The 19667-nt window shown below is 40.1% G+C and overlaps 1 protein-coding gene across 1 annotated transcript in view; it reads left to right on the forward strand.

Moving 5' to 3' along the window:
- synj1 (synaptojanin 1) overlaps window positions 1–19667 on the forward strand; it is a 488307-nt gene that overhangs the window by 236068 nt on the left and 232572 nt on the right. The window contains exons 14-15 of the mRNA XM_039746285.1: window positions 15699–15783; window positions 16555–16695. Of these exons, the coding sequence (XP_039602219.1) occupies window positions 15699–15783; window positions 16555–16695 (226 nt within the window). The remainder of the gene's footprint in view (window positions 1–15698; window positions 15784–16554; window positions 16696–19667) is intronic.

Here is a 19667-nt window from a genome sequence, read left to right on the forward strand (position 1 = left end):
ATCTCATTAGAAGCATGCACTGATGTTGTCAGGCATGTATACAAGAACACAGGGCCATACAAAGTGATGCATACAATTTTGAGTTGCTGCAATTAAATTTTGGCAAAATGGACTGGCCTGCCACATATTTTTTTCACTTTGATTTTTTGGGCGTCTTTGAATTCAGGGCTCTGTAGGTTAATCAGTTTCATTTCCATCAAACGATGTGGCATCCTTTCGTTCCTAACACATTACCCAGTCTATATCAGTATAGATATCCAGGAGGATTTCTTTTTCTCATTGAGATCTGATGTGTTTTCAAAGTGTTCCTTTAATTTTTTGAGCAGTTTATATATATATATATATATATATATATATATATATATATATATATATATATATATATATATATATATATATATATATATATATATATATATATATATATATATATATATATATATATATATATATACATATATATACACTGTATATATACAAACCGGATTCCAAAAAAGTTGGGACACTAAACAAATTGTGAATAAAAACTGAATGCAATGATGTGGAGATGGCAAATGTCAATATTTTATTTGTAATAGAACGTAGATGACAGATCAAACGCTTAATCCGAGTAAATGTATCATTTTAAAGGAAAAATATGTTGATTCAAAATTTCACGGTGTCAACAAATCCCAAAAAAGTTGGGACAAGTAGCAATAAGAAGCTGGAAAAAGTAAATTTGAGCATAACGAAGAGCTGGAAGACCAATAAACACTAATTAGGTCAATTGGCAACATGATTGGGTATAAAAAGAGCTTCTCAGAGTGGCAGTGTCTCTCAGAAGCCAAGATGGGTAGAGGATCACCAATTCCCACAATGTTGCAGAAAGATAGTGGAGCAATATCAGAAAGGTGCTACCCAGCTTAAAAATTGCAAAGACTTTGCATCTATCATCATCAACTGTGCATAACATCATCCGAAGATTCAGAGAATCTGGAACAATCTCTGTGCGTAAGGGTCAAGGCCGTAAAACGATACTGGATGCCCGTGATCTCCGGGCCCTTAAACGACACTGCACCACAAACAGGAATGCTACTGTAAAGGAAATCACAGAATGGGCTCAGGAATACTTCCAGAAACCATTGTCAGTGAACACAATCTACCGTGCCATCTGCTGTTGCCAGCTGAAACTCTACAGTGCAAAGAAGAAGCCATTTCTAAGCAAGATCCACAAGCTCAGGCGTTTTCACTGGGCCAGGGATCATTTAAAATGGAGTGTGGCAAAATGGAAGACTGTTCTGTGGTCAGACGAGTCACGATTTAAAGTTCTTTTTGGAAATCTGGGACGCCATGTCATCCGGACCAAAGAGGACAAGGACAACCCAAGTTGTTATCACGCTCAGTTCAGAAGTCTGCATCTCTGATGGTATGAGGTTGCATGAGTGCGTGTGGCATGGGCAGCTTGCATGTCTGGAAAGGCACCATCAATGCAGAAAAATATATTCAGGTTCTAGAACAACATATGCTCCCATCCAGACGTCATCTCTTTCAGGGAAGACCCTGCATTTTTCAACAAGATAATGCCAGACCACATTCTGCATCAATCACAACATCATGGCTGCGTAGGAGAAGGATCCGGGTACTGAAATGTCCAGTCTGCAGTCCAGGGGCCTCATGTATAACGCCGTGCGTAGAACTCGCACTATAACATGGCGTAAGCACAAAAGCCGAAATGTGTTTACGCACAGAAAAATCCAGATGCAGGAATCTGTGCGTACTCCAACTTCCACGTTCTTCCGCTACATAAATCCCGATCAGCGTGAAAACTAACGCTCGTGCACGTGCATTATGTAACGCCCCAAATCCTCCCAGAATTACTCCTATTTGAATATGCAAATCAATATAAATCGCCCTTAAGCGCAGCCTTCTGTGAAAAGACAATGGGAAAAGCACGGGGGAAAATATAAGAATTTCAGCGAATACCAAGTGGAGGCAAATGAAAAACATACTATTTGTTCAAATAAACCGTGGTATAATCAACAAAAGGAAGTTGATCGAGTGACATAGCGTGTTGGAGAAACTTGAAAGCTCACATATTTACAAATCGCACAGTGCCGGAAATAAAAAAGAAGTCACATATCAAAGTCGCCGTGAAAAGCCGAGTTGTAAGCCCACTGTCTGAGTGTCATATGAAAGCTTATTAGGGTACAGAGAAAAAAGGCACACAGTGAGGAAAAAGCATGAAATATCAACTTCAATCTCGACATTTCCACTTTAATCACGTAGTTTATTTTGTCATTAAAGTAGAACATCATAAACTTCATCTTAAAATCGTTTAATTAACCAGTTTCTCAAATCGCATCGTAATTAAAGTAGCACGTTAAATGCTTTGTTTTGTATTTGATCTTCTATGTGCTCTGTGTGTGTGAATCACTACTTGCTTTTTAAACCGGCTCTCTTCCTCCAACTGGACACAGAATCAATTACATTCATAATATTACAGTTCTCTGAATAACTAAAATACTGAGATGTATACGTGATATCATTTTCATGATGATAGGAGTTAAAGCACGTTATTAAACATGTGTTTCACTTCGATGAAATAATTTATTGCAGCAGTACAATCGGGGCGGCTCTAGGCTTGTGGTGGCACTGGGCAGAGGAAGAATCGGTGGCTCCTTCGCCCGCCCGTCAGTAAGGTAGCTTATGCACAGTGGATGGCTACGTCCTGTTGCGGACACTGCATAGCCGCCTCGTGCTCATGACACAAGCATTTAACTTTTGCCGAAATTTGTCGCTGTGTTTTTAGCTGTGTTGTTATTTTCTCTTTCTGTTTTATATTCATTATATATTGGCGTAGCCGTCACTGCAGTCAATGCTTTTCTTTCCCCAAGTAACCGATCGCCATGCAATCAGCTCTGTAATAAACGTTAAGCCATCTGTAAGCTTAGCGCCGATTCTTCAAAACGTTTAAAGAACATTGAAATATCTTCGTAGTACATATTTAATTATTCTATCCTTAACGACACTCCCAGTGAAGAATATAGATTATTTAAATGAAGTTAAAGTTTTATCTGTATAATTTAATAAACATATTTTGCTGAATTTCACCTTATAAATGATATCGTTTCTGTTTCTGAACCGCAAGGTCCGTACAGGAAAGGCTTTAAAACATTTTGCAGTGGCTGAGACAGCGTGTCCTTGAAGCTGTATACCGATAATTCCCTTTCCGATCAGCTGCTGCTGTGATTCACACTCAGATACAGTGATATAAATACTCTGAGTGGTGCAGTGAGAGAAATATTGAAAAAGATAATCCGCTGTGGCAACTCCTAACAAGAGGAGCTGGAAGAAGAAGAAGAAGTGAGAGTAACAACGCTAAAGCAGTTATGGTATTTGGAATACTATGGCTGTTCCCTCTACCATTATATTGTTACAAGTTAATTACAATAAGATGCATTACACTAATAAACAATATGCAGTTAGTTTCGGTGTATTTATTAAGCCGCGTCAGGAATATAAGGTGTAACCACACAGGATTAGTAGCACTGCTTTGACGCCGGGTGCCGCCAGTCTGCAAAATCGAGCGGAGAACTTGCGTACGACAAGGTATGAGGTACCGTGGAAAAGTGCGTGGATTTACGCCAAGTGTAGGTTTTATACATCGCGATTTGAACTTGGAAAAGTTCTTACGTTAGCGTTTCTGTGCGTACGCACCGTTTATACATGAGGCCCCAGATCTTTCACCTATAGAGAAAATTTGGCGCATCATAAAGAGGAAGGTGCGACAAAGAAGGCCCAAGACGATTGAACAGTTAGAGGCCTGTATTAGACAAGAATGGGAGAGCATTCCTATTTCTAAACTTGAGAAACTGGTCTCCTCGGTCCCCAGATGTCTGTTGAGTGTTGTAAGAAGAAGGTGAGATGCTACACAGTGGTGAAAATGGCCTTGTCCCAACTTTTTTGGGATTTGTTGACACCATGAAATTCTGAATCAACATATTTTTCCCTTTAAAATGATACATTTTCTCAGTTTAAACTTTTGTTCCATGATTTATGTTCTATTCTGAATAAAATATTAGAAGTTGGCACCTCCTCATCATTGCATTCAGTTTTTATTCACAATTTGTATAGTGTCCCAACTTTTTTGGAATCCGGTTTGTATATATATATATATATATATAAACTAAAAAAAAATTAAAGGAACACTTTGAAAACACATCTGATCTCAAAGGGAAAAAGAAATCCTTCTGGATATCTATACTGATATAGACTGGGTAATGTGTTAGGAACGAAAGGATGCCACAACGTTTGATGGAAAGGAAAATGATCAACCTACAGAGCCCTGAATTCAAAGACGCCCCAAAAATCAGAGTGGAAAAATTATGTGGCAGGCTAGTCCATTTTGCCAAAATTTAATTGCAGCAACTCAAAATTGTACGCAGCACTTTGTATGGCCCCTGTGTTCTTGTATACATGCCTGACAACATCGGTGCATGCTTCTAATGAGATGACAGATGGTTTGTGGGGGATCTCCTCCCAGATCTGGACCAGGGCATCACTGAGCTCCTGGACAGTCTGAGGTGCAACCTGGTGGCATTGGATGGACCAAAACATAATGTCCCAGAGGTGTTCTATTGGATTTAAGTCTGGAAAGTGTGGTTGCCAGTCAATGGTATCAATTCCTTCATCCTCCAGGAACTGACAGCATACTCTCACCACATGAGGCCAGGAATTGTCGTGCACAAGGAGCCACTGTACCAGCATAGGGTCTGACAGTGGGTCCAAGGATTTCATCCTGATACCTAATGGCAGCCAAGGTGCCTTTGTCAAGCCTGTAGCGGTCTGTGTGACCCTCCATGGATATGCCTCCCCAGACAATCATTAACCCACCACCAAACTGCTCATGCTGAATGATGTTACAGGCAGCATAATGTTCTCCATGGCTTCTCCAGACCCTTTCACTTCTGTCACGTGCTCAGGGTGAACCTGCTCTCATCTGTAAAAAGCACAGGGCACCAGTGGTGCATCTGCCAATTCTGGTATTCTATGGCGAATGCCAATCGAGCTGCATGCTGCTGAGCAGTGAGCTCAGGGCCCATTAGAGGACATGGGGCCCTTGGGTCACCCTCATGAAGTCTTTCTGGTTGTTTGGTCAGAGACATTCACACCAGTGGCCTGCTGGAGGTCATTTTGTAGGGCTCTGGCAGTGCTTATCCTGTTCCTCCTTGCCCAAAGGAGCACTGCTGCTTGTCTCCTAGAATCTCCTCCATGCCCTTGAGACTGTGCAGGGAGACACCGCAAACCTTTTGGCAATGACACGTATTGATGTACCATCCTGGAGAAGTTGGACTACCTGTGCAACCTCTGTAGGGTCCAGGTATCGCCTCATGCTACCAGTAGTGACACTGACTGTAGCCAAATGCAAAACTAGTGAAGAAACAGTCAGAAAAGATGAGGAGGGAAAAATGTCAGTGGCCTCCACCTGTTAAACCATTCCTGTTTTGGGGGTCATCTCATTGTTGCCCCTCTAGTGCATCTGTTGTTAATTTCATTAACTCCAAAGCAGCTGAAACTGATTAACAACCAATATCCCATAAGTTTCATTGACTTTATGCTATACTCTGATTAAAAGGTGTTCCTTTAATTCTTTTGAGCAGTATATATATATATGTATATATATGTGTATATATATATATATATATATATATATATATATATATATATATATATATATATATGCCAGCAACACTCATGACAATGACAAAACAATTACTTTGTCAATCATGTTACGTTATTATTAAAATGTTTCCTTTTCTTTTTCAATACTTTTTAACACACTACTTCTTCGCTGCAAAGCTCGGGTATTTTGCTATTTATGTATATGTATATATGTGTATATGTATATATATGTATAGTATATATATATGTGTGTGTGTGTATGTGTGTGTGTCTGTGTCAAAAAAATATATATATATATATATGACAGCAACACTCATATCAGTAACAAAACAATTACATTAACAATCAAATTACGTTATTTTTAAAATGTTTCCTTTTTCTTTTTCATAACTTCTTTAACACACTACTTCTCTGCTGCTTGAATTATTTATTTAGCTAGTATATATATATATATATATATATATATATATATATATATATATATATACAGTGGGTACAGAAAGTATTCAGACCCCCTTCAATTTTTCACTCTGTTATATTGTAGCCATTTGCTAAAATCATTTAAATTATTTTTTTTCCTTATTAATGTACACACAGCACCCCATATTGACAGACAAAAAAGGAATTTTTGAAATTGTTGCAGATTTATTAAAAAAGAAAAACTGAAATATCACTGCTCATCACTTGTCCAATACAGTCCCCTCAGTGAAGCATGGCAGTGACAGCATCATGCTGTGGGGGTGTTTTTCAGCTGCAGGGACAGGACGACTAGTTGCAATCGAGGGAAAGATGAATGCGGCCAAGTACAGGGATATCCTGCACAAAAAGACCTCAGACTGGGCCGAAGGTTTACCTTCCAACAAGACAATGACCCTAAGCACACAGCTAAAATAATGGAGTGGCTTCACAACAACTCTGTGATTGTTCTTGAATGGCCCAGCCAGAGCCCTGACTTAAACCCAATTGAGCATCTCTGGAGAGACCTAAAAATGGCTCTCCACCAACGTTTACCATCCAACCTGACAGAACTGTAGAGGATCTGCAAGGAGGAATGGCAGAGGATCCCCAAATCCAGGTGTGAAAAACTTGTTGCATCTTTCCCAAGAAGACTCATGGCTGTATTAGCTCAAAAGGGTGCTTCTACTAAATACTGAGCAAAGGGTCTGAATACTTAGGACCATGTGATATTTCAGTTTTTCTTTTTTAATAAATCTGCAACAATTTAAAAATTATTTTTTTTGTCTGTCAATATGGGGTGCTGTGTGTACATTAATGAGGAAAAAAATTAATTTAAATGATTTTAGCAAATGGCTGCAATAGAACAAAGAGTGAAAAATTGAAGGGGGTCTGAATACTTTCCGTACTCACTGTATACACACTCTTTGGGGGGCGAGCAACTGTTGCTGGGGGTGCTAGAATCCATCAAGGAAGAAAAATGAAAAACATTATTTGTACAAAATCTTAATTTATTTATCCATTCCTAAATAATTAAATGGGCAGGCTATTTCGTATCAGTGCAATACGCTGTTTATTAAAAAGGATGAGTCCCGCTCTTACGTGCAAGTCTGCGTGGATATTATGAACTATCGTATCTGTTCAAGTTCTTTTTAAATTTTAAATAGAAGGAATTTTTATTTAGTCGACAGAAATATCTTTGGTAGGAATGTAAGTTAAATGTAGGCATCATTGCATACATTTTTCTTCACCATACAAATGTAAAGAGTAAATTCGCCTTACATTCCAACCAAAAATATTTGTGTCGACTAAATAGAACTTAAAAAGATATATTTTTGAATGTGATCGCAATTCAGATCGAGTTGACGCGCACTACATCGAACACGCGTGCTATTGTGGTTTCGCCTGCGTGCCTCAATAAGTCACCCTCCCCTTGCTCTTACTTTTTTACTGTTCATCTAATGATTACACTGAGTATGGCTTTACCAAAACAATCATTGATGGCGAATACAGTATCCATTATTCATAAAGCTTCAACTGGTGATCTGTCTTTCTCCGTTAACTGCATATTTTTTCATACGTCTCAAACCAAGGGGATTCGAGGGTAAAATGAATCAGGAAGCGCTGATATATATGTATGTGTGTGTGTGTATATACACTCACCTAAAGGATTATTAGGAACACCTGTTTAATTTCTCATTAATGCAATTATCTAATCAACCAATCACATGGCAGTTGCTTCAATGCATTTAGGGGTGTGGTCCTGGTCAAGACAATCTCCTGAACTCCAAACTGAATGTCAGAATGGGAAAGAAAGTTGATTTAAGGAATTTTGAGCGTGGCATGGTTGTTGGTGCCAGACGGGCCGGTCTGAGTATTTCACAATCTGCTCAGTTACTGGGATTTTCACGCACAACCATTTCTAGGGTTTACAAAGAATGGTGTGAAAAGGGAAAAACATCCAGTATGCGGCAGTCCTGTGGGCGAAAATGCCTTGTTGATGCTAGAGGTCAGAGGAGAATGGGCCGACTGATTCAAGCTGCTAGAAGAGCAACTTTGATTGAAATAACCACTTGTTACAACCAAGGTATGCAGCAAAGCATTTGTGAAGCCACAACACGCACAACCTTGAGGCGGATGGGCTACAACAGCAGAAGACCCCACCAGGTACCACTCATCTCCACTACAAATAGGAAAAAGAGGCTACAATTTGCACGAGCTCACCAAAATTGGACAGTTGAAGACTGGAAAAATGTTGCCTGGTCTGATGAGTCTCGATTTCTGTTGAGACATTCAAATGGTAGAGTCAGAATTTGGCGTAAACAGAATGAGAACATGCATCCATCATGCCTTGTTACCACTGTGCAGGCTGGTGGTGGTGGTGTAATGGTGTGGGGGATGTTTTCTTGGCACACTTTAGGCACCTTAGTGCCAATTGGGCATCGTTTAAATGCCACGGGCTACCTGAGCATTGTTTCTGACCATGTCCATCCCTTCATGACCACCATGTACCCATCCTCTGATGGCTACTTCCAGCAGGATAATGCACCATGTCACAAAGCTCAAATCATTTCAAATTGGTTTCTTGAACATGACAATGAGTTCACTGTACTAAAATGGCCCCACAGTCACCAGATCTCAACCCAATAGAGCATCTTTGGGATGTGGTGGAACGGGAGCTTCATGCCCTGGATGTGCATCCCACAAATCTCCATCAACTGCAAGATGCTATCCTATCAATATGGGCCAACATTTCTAAAGAATGCTTACAGCACCTTGTTGAATCAATGCCACGTAGAATTAAGGCAGTTCTGAAGGCGAAATGGGGGTCAAACACCGTATTAGTATGGTGTTCCTAATAATCCTTTAGGTGAGTGTATATGTATGTATATATATCTTGAAATAGTTTTACTGTGAAACAATGCAAAGAGTATGCGACACGTGTTTCGCCCTAATTTTGTGGGTCATCAGGCGTACATACTCAGTGAATCCCCTCTCGGGAATCGAACCTCTGACGTCGGCGCTAGAGGCGAAGCCTCTACCATTGCACCACAGCATGTGGTTTGTCTATTTGAGAGTATGATGTAGATCTGGAGATACACACCCGCGCTTCGCAGCGGAGAAGTACAGTCCCTGGCAAAAGTCTTGTCGCTTGTGTACAAATTGACCTGAAATGCCGCTAAAATATATTTCTAATCAAGATTTTGTTACAAGAAATAGGTCATTTTAATCCCATCAGCTTTTGTAATAATGTTTCAGTGCAAAACGAAACTGACAAAAAGTATTCTAATATTTACAGCTTGGTAAAGCCCATTGAGTCAATTTTTGGCAAGACATAAGTGTTGTCGCCTTGTCATATGAGCTTAACCTGTGACTCATAATGGATCAATTAGGTCTCAGGTGTGTATAATAACAACCCCAGTACACTAGACCTTCACATCAACTGCAACTAGACCTCTGCAAACATGCCTAAGATTCATCCTGAGACTAAAGTGTTGATTATCAAGAAGCTGAAGACCAAATCCACTGCTGATGTGGCAAACACCTTCAATGTGTCTCAGCGTCAAGTTCAGAGGATTAAAATAAAAATTTGAAGAGACTGGAGATGTTTTTGACAAGCCCAGGTCAGGAAGACCCCGCAAGACGACTGCTCGAGAGGACTGTTTGTTGGCTCGAAAATCCAAGGCCAGCCCATTTTCCACTGCAGCAGAGCTCCACAAGACCTGGTCATCTGAAGTCTCTGTGTCAACCAGAGCAGTTTGTCGGATTCTGTCTCAAAATGGCCTTCATGGTCGAATCAGTGCCCATAATCCAGCACTAAACAAAAGACAATTGAAAAACCGTGTGGTATTTGCCAAGGCCCACAGCCTGCTAAAAAGATGGACGCTGGAAAAGTGGCAGAAGGTGGATTTTTCAGATGAATCTTCTGTTGAATTACACCACAGTCACCGTAAATATTGCAGGAGACCTACTGGAACACACATGGAGCCAAGATTTACCCAGAAAACAGTGAAGTTTGGTGGAGGCAAAATCATGGTCTGGGGTTACATCCAGTATGGGGGTATGCGAGGGATCTGCAGGGTGGAAGCCAACATCAATAGTCTAAAATACCAAAAAATCTTAGCTACCTCTTATATTCCCAACCATAAAAGAGGCCAAATTCTGCAGCAGGATGGTGCTCCATCGCATACTTCCATCTCTACATCAAAGTTCCTTAAAGCGAAGAAGATCAAGATGCTCCAGGATTGGCCAGCCCAGTCACCAGACATGAACATCATTGAGCATATGTGGGGTAGGATGCTGTCCTTCAAGCTCATGGAAGTCATACAAGATATTAAATTTGGATCTCACAGCACCACTACTTACTTTGCTGACATATTTTTGGATTTGCAGTAAAGTTGTTCATTTTCTGTATAGGCGACAAAACTTTTGTCTTACCCAAATTTGACCTTTCTGTCTTGATTAAATGATAAATCTTTTTTCAGTGAAACTAATTTATTTCAGTGCATTAAACATCATTTGGGAGTGCTTTAGCTTTTCATATGAGCTATTTCTAACACCAGTTGATTAATTAAAAGTCCGATTAATAGCAGGAGTTTCTACAAAATAGAGAAGCGACAAGACTTTTGTCAGGGACTGTAGTGTGTTAAAGAAGTTATGAAAAAGAAAAGGGAACATTTTAAAAATAACGTAACATGATTGTCAATATACAGTAATTGTTTTGTGAGTGTTATGAGTGTTGCTGTCATCAAACATTTGATTATCATTATTTCTTTCAATCAGGCTCGTTTTTGTAGGATGTGTTGTGTTCAAGTTACATTCCGTGTTTGTCAATCGTTGTAAAGATAACAGGTTTCATTCATCGATTCGTTTCTTACTGCATCAATAAACAGCTCGTCTTCCTCTTTATCTGAGACGTGACACACTGCATGCACAGGTTTTTTTACACTGTCTTCCTTTAGCGGGACATTGACTTTTTCCACCGTGTGCTTTGTTTCCGCAGTAGCTGCACTTATGAATATGCTTGTATCTATCACACGCTTCATATTTTTTTGCTGCCTTCTCAATTGTGTAATTTGGTTTGTGTTCAGCACTCTTTGGAACTGTTGCTTTTTGTCTTTGCACTGCGTCATTTCACGTGAGCCGCTCGGTGTACATGCATCGAAGGTTCCCAGCTGTGCTGGTGCCATCTCGTGCGATGTCCACGGCTGTATTTAATGTTAGCTAAGACCCGGCACTTAAAAGTTTCTCTCGCAGTTTGTGTCAAACACCACCGTGACCATCTCATCTTCCTCTGCATAAGCACAGTCCTTCACCCGTGAATATTTAGCGGCAGTGTTTCTATTGGATTGCCGCTGAAGGATGGCCTTATATGGGCAGGCACTAAATTACCCACGCCGGGTAGACACACGGTCTACCCATGCACAAGGTTCAAGCCGCATGTAGATGGAGTTGGAGCATTTCTGCGGCAATTGAGTGAATAAACTGTGCGGGCCGTGCAGTATTGTACTTTGCCTTCAGTTTGCCATTACACTGCAGCTCATTCACCTCCATCTGAATCTGCACAGGTGCAGTTTCCACATTGACGGCAAATGGGTTGCGAAACAACTCAAAATTCTTTTTTTGTTCTTCAAAGTCACCAAAGCGCTGTGCGCTCAGTTTATCAGCAAAGTGCGTATTTGGGAACACCGTTGTGCCGACTTGGTTCAACATTACTTGGCAACAGGGAAAGCGGGGCAAGTTGCACTGGTGCATTTGTGTCTCCCATAAAAGTAGCTTCACTTGAAGTCACTTTGTGATTTTGCACGGGTAAAAAACGTCTGATGAAGTGTCAGATTCATCTTTAACTCTTCTGCTTTCTGTATCTTCTGCTTTGCATTCAGGTCTTTTAGGTTATCCTAATGTTTTGTCTCATAGATTAAATTCTGTAATTACAGCCATATTAGCTCCACAAATGAGACACACGGGTTTACCGGCAATGTCAGTAAACATATAATCAGCCTCCCATCGGTTTTTAAAGGCTCTATTTTCAGAATCAACTTTTCTCTTCGGCATCGTGAGGGCTAGCTTCGCAATAACTTGCAGCATCATAAGCTAGACTTGATTAAAGCGGTAAGTGTTCAAAAAGGCATCTGAAGCGCTGCATTATGGGATCTGTAGTTTATTGTGTTACCAGCGCTTCATATCGCCGGGCCATTAATAACAATAATATATAAAATGATCTCGCGGGCCGGATATAACTACACGCCGGGCTGGATGTGGCCCACGGGCCTTGAATTTGACACATATGATCTAAGAAGACGCATTGCTGTATGTAGCGTGTAAAACAGTTTGCTATGGTGCACGCAGGCGTGCGTCGTAACCGAAAACTTTTTTAAAGACTGCCCACTTCATTGTGTTTTAACCTCCGTTGTAAAGGAATGTTTTAAAGACCCCATGGGATACCACTCGGTTTTGGCTGCTTTTCTATGTATAATCCACCAAGATACCCGACTACAGTAGGAGGGGGGTGTGCACAAAGTGTAGGGACGTAATGAGTGGGAGCATATGAGTCACATTTAGTGGGAATCCCACAGCTTGCAGCCCGAATGGGGTTCAACGGCTTACCCACGCCTCTCTGCACTGGATAGACACACGGTCAATGTCATGCATAATTATTTATTGAATGCTAAACACTCCTGGAAAGACACGGATGTCTAAAACGGGTTGGTGTGAGAATACAACAGTAAGTGAATGAAAAGATGGAACTCTGGAGAGAGCAAAATACAACACAATAGTGAACCCGTGGCATAACAAACGGCGCGTGGCTCAGACGTGCATGTGGACTCTTACCACAGACGAAAGGAACTAACTGGGTGGTCAGTGAGTTTTTGTGTCCGGGCAAATGGGCAGGCAGTGTGAATGCCTAGAGAGCGAGGGTAGACGCCGTCCGGGGAAAAAGAAGCGTTGGTGGGCAGGAAAACATCTTCCGTGTTCCTGCAGGAGCATCTAAGAAGACGCATGTCGCGGAAGCGAATAGCTGTGTGTAGCGTGTAAAACAGTTTGCTATGGTGCACGCGGTGGTGCGTCGTAACCAAAAAGTTGGTTTTTAAAGACTGCTTACTTCATTGGGCTTCAACCTCAGTTGTAAAGGATTGTTTTAAGGATCCCATGGGATACCCCTCACAAACCGTTTCACACGCTGCATATGGCGATTCACCTCCGCTAGAAACATGCCTCTATGAACAGTCAACGTAGCTCGGAGGTGCATGCCATTAACCTGACCTGCACTGCATGTGGCTTCTACGACAGACGAATATAAATGACGCCATTTTTTCTGTGTCGTCGCGTCCGAGTTAGTGGGCGTGGCCATGCGAGTTGATGGGCGTGGCTCTTTCCTACGTGTGCCATAGGTGTCTCACTTGTCGGCAGCTTAGTGAATCCACGCCTCTTCCGGCGTGCTTTCCATGGTTGTCTTGCCTTAGTGAGTTTTATATATAGATGGACGAAAAAATAGCTTCCAGTTATGACCATTACGATTAGAATTTTGAAATGAAACCTGCCCAACTTTTGTAAGTAAGCTGTAAGGAATGAGCCTGCCAAATTTCAGCCTTCTACCTACAGGGGAAGTTGGATAATTAGTGATGAGTCAGTGAGTGAGTGAGTGAGTCAGTGAGGGCTTTGCCTTTTATTAGTTTAGATTAGGGCGTGATTTGAAAGATTCTTATGTTAAAAGTCTCTGTCTCATGGGACTTAATACCGTGCCATTGTTTTTGGAATCTTTTAATTCTACCTGGCAATGCGAATTAGACGATCTACAAGTCTTCGACTTAAAACTTTAAATCCGAACAATATATTTGATCTTTTTTCGCTGTTCCGTTATTTTACCGAGTAATAATCTCTGTTTAATGGCGCTAATGCGATCTTTACTATCCTTTTTTTGAGACTTTCGAATTTTCGTACTTTCATTATCTCTAACCTGCTCTGCATGTGTACACGGGACATTTAAGTGTCTCCGAGAAAATCACGTCTCGCCTTCTTCCAAGATTTTTTTTTTATAATAGAGAGATAGGTTAACCATATTATTAAAAGGGTAATTTGGGTCTGCTGCACCTGGGGGTCCTTTCTAGAAACACTAAAGAGAGAGGGAAATTAATTGTTTCTAGATAGATAAAGAGAGAGAAAAATTAATCTAATGAAGTTTGGTTGTCACCATCACAATCTGCTCTTAATGAGATGCTATGTAAAAATAAATTATATGTAAATCAGAAAAGATTTATTATTAAAATTAAAATTGATTGTAACAGTTTATGTTTGACATATATATATTTCACTAGAAGGAATCTGGCAGATTTGCTGCTCACTCTAGAAGTGGTTGTCCATCTGAACAGGAAGATTGCAAAAAAAAACCTAGCATCTGCTGGTGCACCCTTGTATGTCAGGGTTTAGGAAATTTGTTGTGTATTGTATGTTGCCAACTAGAATTTTAGTTCTCTCCAAATGAATATTACCATTTCTGGTTTTCTGCAAAGTAACTGAAAACTTCTGTGCTCATCAAAAGACAAGACTGAACTGGATGTGGGTGTTTGCATAATAAGAAATTTTGTTTGTTGAAAAAGAAATTAACAGTTAAGGCACCAGACTTAAACTGTAAAACATGGCCATGAAAGTTGATTGGGGTTTGAGTCTCTCTTTGAGAGACTAAATACATTCTAGGTTTTGTCAGCAAATTGCACTTGAAAATGAAGAGATTTCACTCTTTGCCATGGTAAAGTTAAGGCTCTTAATTTTAACATTGTTATATTTTGGCATGGTATTAAGTGAGTTATTCATGCATGGTAGCACACATATCAGTATGTCAGTGAAATGTAATACTTCTGCAAAGAATAATTAACCATTATTACAAAATGGATTTGATGTGTTTATTCAGTTTTAAAATGTCACATACCTTTCTAACAATGGCTATTTAATTGGATCAAGGGAGAAAAATATATTTTTTTTGTGCCTGAAGTGTTTCAAGTACTTTGCATTTCTCTGTTTATAAATACAAATTATACTAAAAAGTTCAGAAATTTGTTATTACCACTGTATCATGCAGCTGGGCAACTAAATCAGAATAGTTTGTACATCTGTGGTTTTAAAGTTTTAGCTTTTAAATTAATGGGGGGGGGATATAGTTGTATAAGAGAAAGAAATCCATATCTCCAGACAGTTTAGATTGTTACTTTATTTTATTAACTACTTTATCCATATATAAAATATTCTTATTGGACACTATTCCTGATGCTTTATACACCATAATTTGTATGAAATGAGAGCCTGTACCTAATTTGTGAATATGTAATATTAATAATTAATCATCAAAAACAAATATTACCATTACAGGTTGTTGAATACTTTCTTTGGAAGGTATCTGTATTTTATGTTTGCTTATTTAAGTAATGAGAAACTAATCACTTGATCAGCCAATATTACTGGCCAGCTACTAGATTTTTGCCAGAGCTCAGAGGTTAACCTGCTTTATTCAAGAACATTTTTGTACATGCTTACCTTCTTAACATCCTAAAAACTATTTTGTAATTTTATTTCTATTTTTCCATAAGATTCAAAAACAAACCCTGTTGATATTTTTGCCATTGGTTTTCAAGAAATGGTGGAGCTAAATGCAGGCAATATTGTGAATGCTAGGTAAGCAGATTTAAATCTATTAAAATTCAGCTTGTTTTGACTTCTGTTTATATTTTATGTAATGATGCCTGGCCTATGTGATTGGTTTATGATCTTCCAAAATAAACTGCTGGAAAACTTTGAGGATGAGATTGATTATATTTTTGATATAGTTTATAATTCAAATTTCTTCTCACGTTGGAAAAGATGAAACTACATAATGAACTCACTTCTTTTAATTGTGTCTAACTGGATAAATGCAAATGTACTGAACTTTCTTTATTGATCCTGCATGATACAGGGGAATTGTGCAGGAACACATAATATACACTTTTGTGTGTGTTTAATGCCAGGCCACCTTAAATTGCCTCGCACCTCCTCATCAGTGCCTTTGTTTTGTGAATATGTCAATCAGCACTGGCAGCAGGTGGCCTGCTCACCCATCTCCCACCAAGACAACTGAAGTTGGACACAAAGGAGCGCAGTGGTACCGCTTCTGCCTTGCAGTAAGGAGACTTGGGTTTGCCGTGACCCTGACTGACTGGATACTCAAAATTAAAGGGGCAAACTGTAAATCAACATTTTTTATGAAGCAAAAGAAGTCTGTTCTTGTTGTTATTTGCAACAGTGTGAACTCAAAAAGGAAGTTTCATGTGTTTTAATTATCTATTTCTTCTTTAGTTAAAAACTAAATATTTGCACATGGAAAAAATGGCTGTTTTTTTTCCTAGGATCAAATCACTATTTTTTATTACAATGATCATTTTCATGTTTATTATGCATTTTTTTCAGTACTACTAATCAAAAATTGTGGGCTGCTGAACTGCAAAAAAACATATCAAGGGACCACAAGTATGTTTTGCTGGCATCCGAACAGCTTGTTGGAGTATGTCTGTTTATCTTCATAAGACCCCAACATGCACCTTATATCAGGTCAGTATTATCTACCTTAGGAAAAGTGTAGCTTCTGTCAACTTTAATGATATCTTTACTGGGCTCTTAGTGGTATTATTTGCTATTTGGGGGATGGGGGTCCCATTGCTTGAACACTGAAATCTTACATTGGTACTATAGTATATATTAATTAGATACGGAGAATGCTATTAGCTGGGATACGCATATCTTAAGTAGAAGAATCAAATTACACTTAGGTACGTAGTTTTCAAACATGCTATGGCGGTATCCCACTTAAGACATTTTTTGTGACACATGAATATAGATGGCTGCAGCCCCACTGTCCATTCCCATCTGAAGACTAACTTGCTTCATAGTGCGTGCTAATCCCTTTATTGACCCCTGTGCATTCCAGGTCACCTTTAGGAATTGTAATTCTCTCAATAGCATTCGTACAGGTTCATCTCAGTAATAGACTTGTTTATTGAACAATATACAGAAATCTGCACTCTAAAAGCCTAACAAGAGCAATGATTTCACTTCCACATTTTTACAAGTAACATGTCCAAAGCTGACTTCTTTCTTGAACCTTGCGCAACCTGCTGTCACATATTCATTTTACCCAATCCAGCCTGTGAAGTGGTTGTAGACTGCTGCCTTCTAGTCCTGCTTGCCAAGATAATTTTCATTCTGGTACAATATTTTCTCACAAACTAAGTAAATGACACTCAGTACTTTATAAGACTATAACATGTTTGTCTTTTTTATATTTATTTTCAGGAACCCTGTGCAATTTTGATTTTCATGCATTTTGATGGTTTAAAAAATTAATGGTACCCCATCTATATCTGTCTGTCTGTCTGTATCAATCTATATGCAGCCAGTCCCCAGGTTACGTACGAGATAGGGACTGTAGGTTTGTACTTAAGTTGAAATTGTATGTTAGTCGGAACAGGTACATTATTTTAATAAATGCTATTGTTGACTGACTGTAACCAAGTGCTCTGCCAATGAATGATGGAGTTTCACCCCTCTCTGACCTTTTTATTATTTCTGCTTTATTTTCAATGGTGATGGTTTTTCTCTTCTTTAGTGTATCACCAGCACTTGCATCAGATTTGTGTTTCAGAGACATTCTTGAAGGGTGAAGACAAAACGTTAAGATGAGCTCTATAGTACACGCTATCACAGCAGGAAGGCACCAGTCAACACGTGTGATGTATTGACAAGAGACAACTTCCTGCTGTGTGCGTAACAGTATAAGCAGGCTTGCTATTGAGAATGATTGGAGTGGCGACAGGGGGTTCATCACCAGCCCACTTCACAGTCATCTCCACTACAGTGCCTGCAACGTCTGCCCACCGAGAACGAACACGGTGCGGCCAAATTCGGGTAGTGAATCGCCCAACCCCAATTAAACAGGCAGCCTTTCGAGGCACACTACAGTGCTACCTCCGCTGCCCCATTCACCCTCAATGGCCTCCGTTCAACCACAACTGGGTCACTGCTGGCAGCATTACCACCCGTGTGTGCTGGGCGGGCAGTAAAACACCCCCTCCACTCCATCCAGCCTGCGTCCAGTCAGGAGCAGTAGCTGCAGAGGCGTATTGGGCGGGCAGCAAACCATCGTCCTGCACACAAGCGATAGCTGTGGCACAGGTGACTATGGACCACGGGCCACCGCTTGCCGCCAGGAGCTACCCGAGGGACACACTACACTACGTGAGCAGCGAAATAACCCCCCTCCAGCCACCACTTGCATCATCCCCAGACTGAAGATGACAGAGCGGCAGTTACTGAGGTGCATGCGTCACAGCTGCGGCCTCGTTCATAAGTCGTAGGTCGGATGTCTGTAACCAGGGGACTACCTGTGTGTGTGTGTGTGTGTGTGTGTGTGTGTGTGTATGTATGTATGTACATGTTTGTGTAATATATATATTCCAATGTCTGTCTGCTTTTAACAAGAGAACTACTTAATGAATTTAGATTGGGTTTCTTTTTCTGTGATTTGCTTGATTATTCCGGTTGATTTTGCAATTTTCTCTCATTGCGCTAAGTATCATAGTTTGCTTGCAGGAGTGATTTATTTGTGCTAATTGGAGACACAGGGAGCAGGCTGAGGGAAGGGGGAAGCGTGACGTCAGGAGTAGAGAGATGGGCGGGGCCCTCCTTACTCACTCGCCAGACTCCATTCAATTAGCTAGCAATACCTATTTATTTATTGATTTTTAAAGTTTGTCTTGTTTCACTATTAGGCAGGTGGAGCCACAGGGGAAAGCCAGTATTGTATGTATAAAGTTACATCCACAAGTATTTGGACAGTGACACAATTTCATAAATTTGGCCCTGTATGCCACCAGAATGGATTTGAAATAAAACAGTCATTCTGTGATTGAGTGTAGACTTTTCTGCTTTAATTTGAGAGGTTAAACAAAAATATCACATGAACCGTTTAGGAATGACTGCCATTTTTCTGCATACCCACCCCACACCATTTCAATGGGCTCAAACATATTTGGACATTTGACTGTCAAACTATTCCATAACCAGGCTGGAGCAGTTCCCTCATTATTTCATTGATTATTAAGCACACAGCAACCTCCACCAAATTTGACAGTAGGCAGCAGGCGTTTTTCTTGGAATGCAGTGTTGTTCTTCCGCCATGCAAAGCGCTTTTTATTATGACACAATAACTAAATTTGTGTCTCATCAGTCCAAAGCACTTTGTTCCAAAATGAATCTGGCTTGTCTAAATGAGCATTTGCATACAACAAGTGAATCTGTTTGTGGCGTGAGTGCAGAAAGGGCTTCTTTCTCATCACCCTGCCATACAGATGTTGTTTGTGCAAATTGAGCTGAATTGCAGAACGATGTACAGATACACCATCTGCAGCAAGATGTTCTTGCAGGTCTTTGGAGGTGATCTGTGGGTTGTCTGTAACCATTCTCACAATCCTATGCATATGCCGTTCCTGTATTTTTCTTGGCCTGCCAGACCTGAGTTTAACAGC

Source organism: Polypterus senegalus, chromosome 2 (genome assembly GCF_016835505.1).
Source record: "Polypterus senegalus isolate Bchr_013 chromosome 2, ASM1683550v1, whole genome shotgun sequence".
NCBI classification, from domain to species: Eukaryota; Metazoa; Chordata; class Cladistia; order Polypteriformes; family Polypteridae; genus Polypterus; species Polypterus senegalus.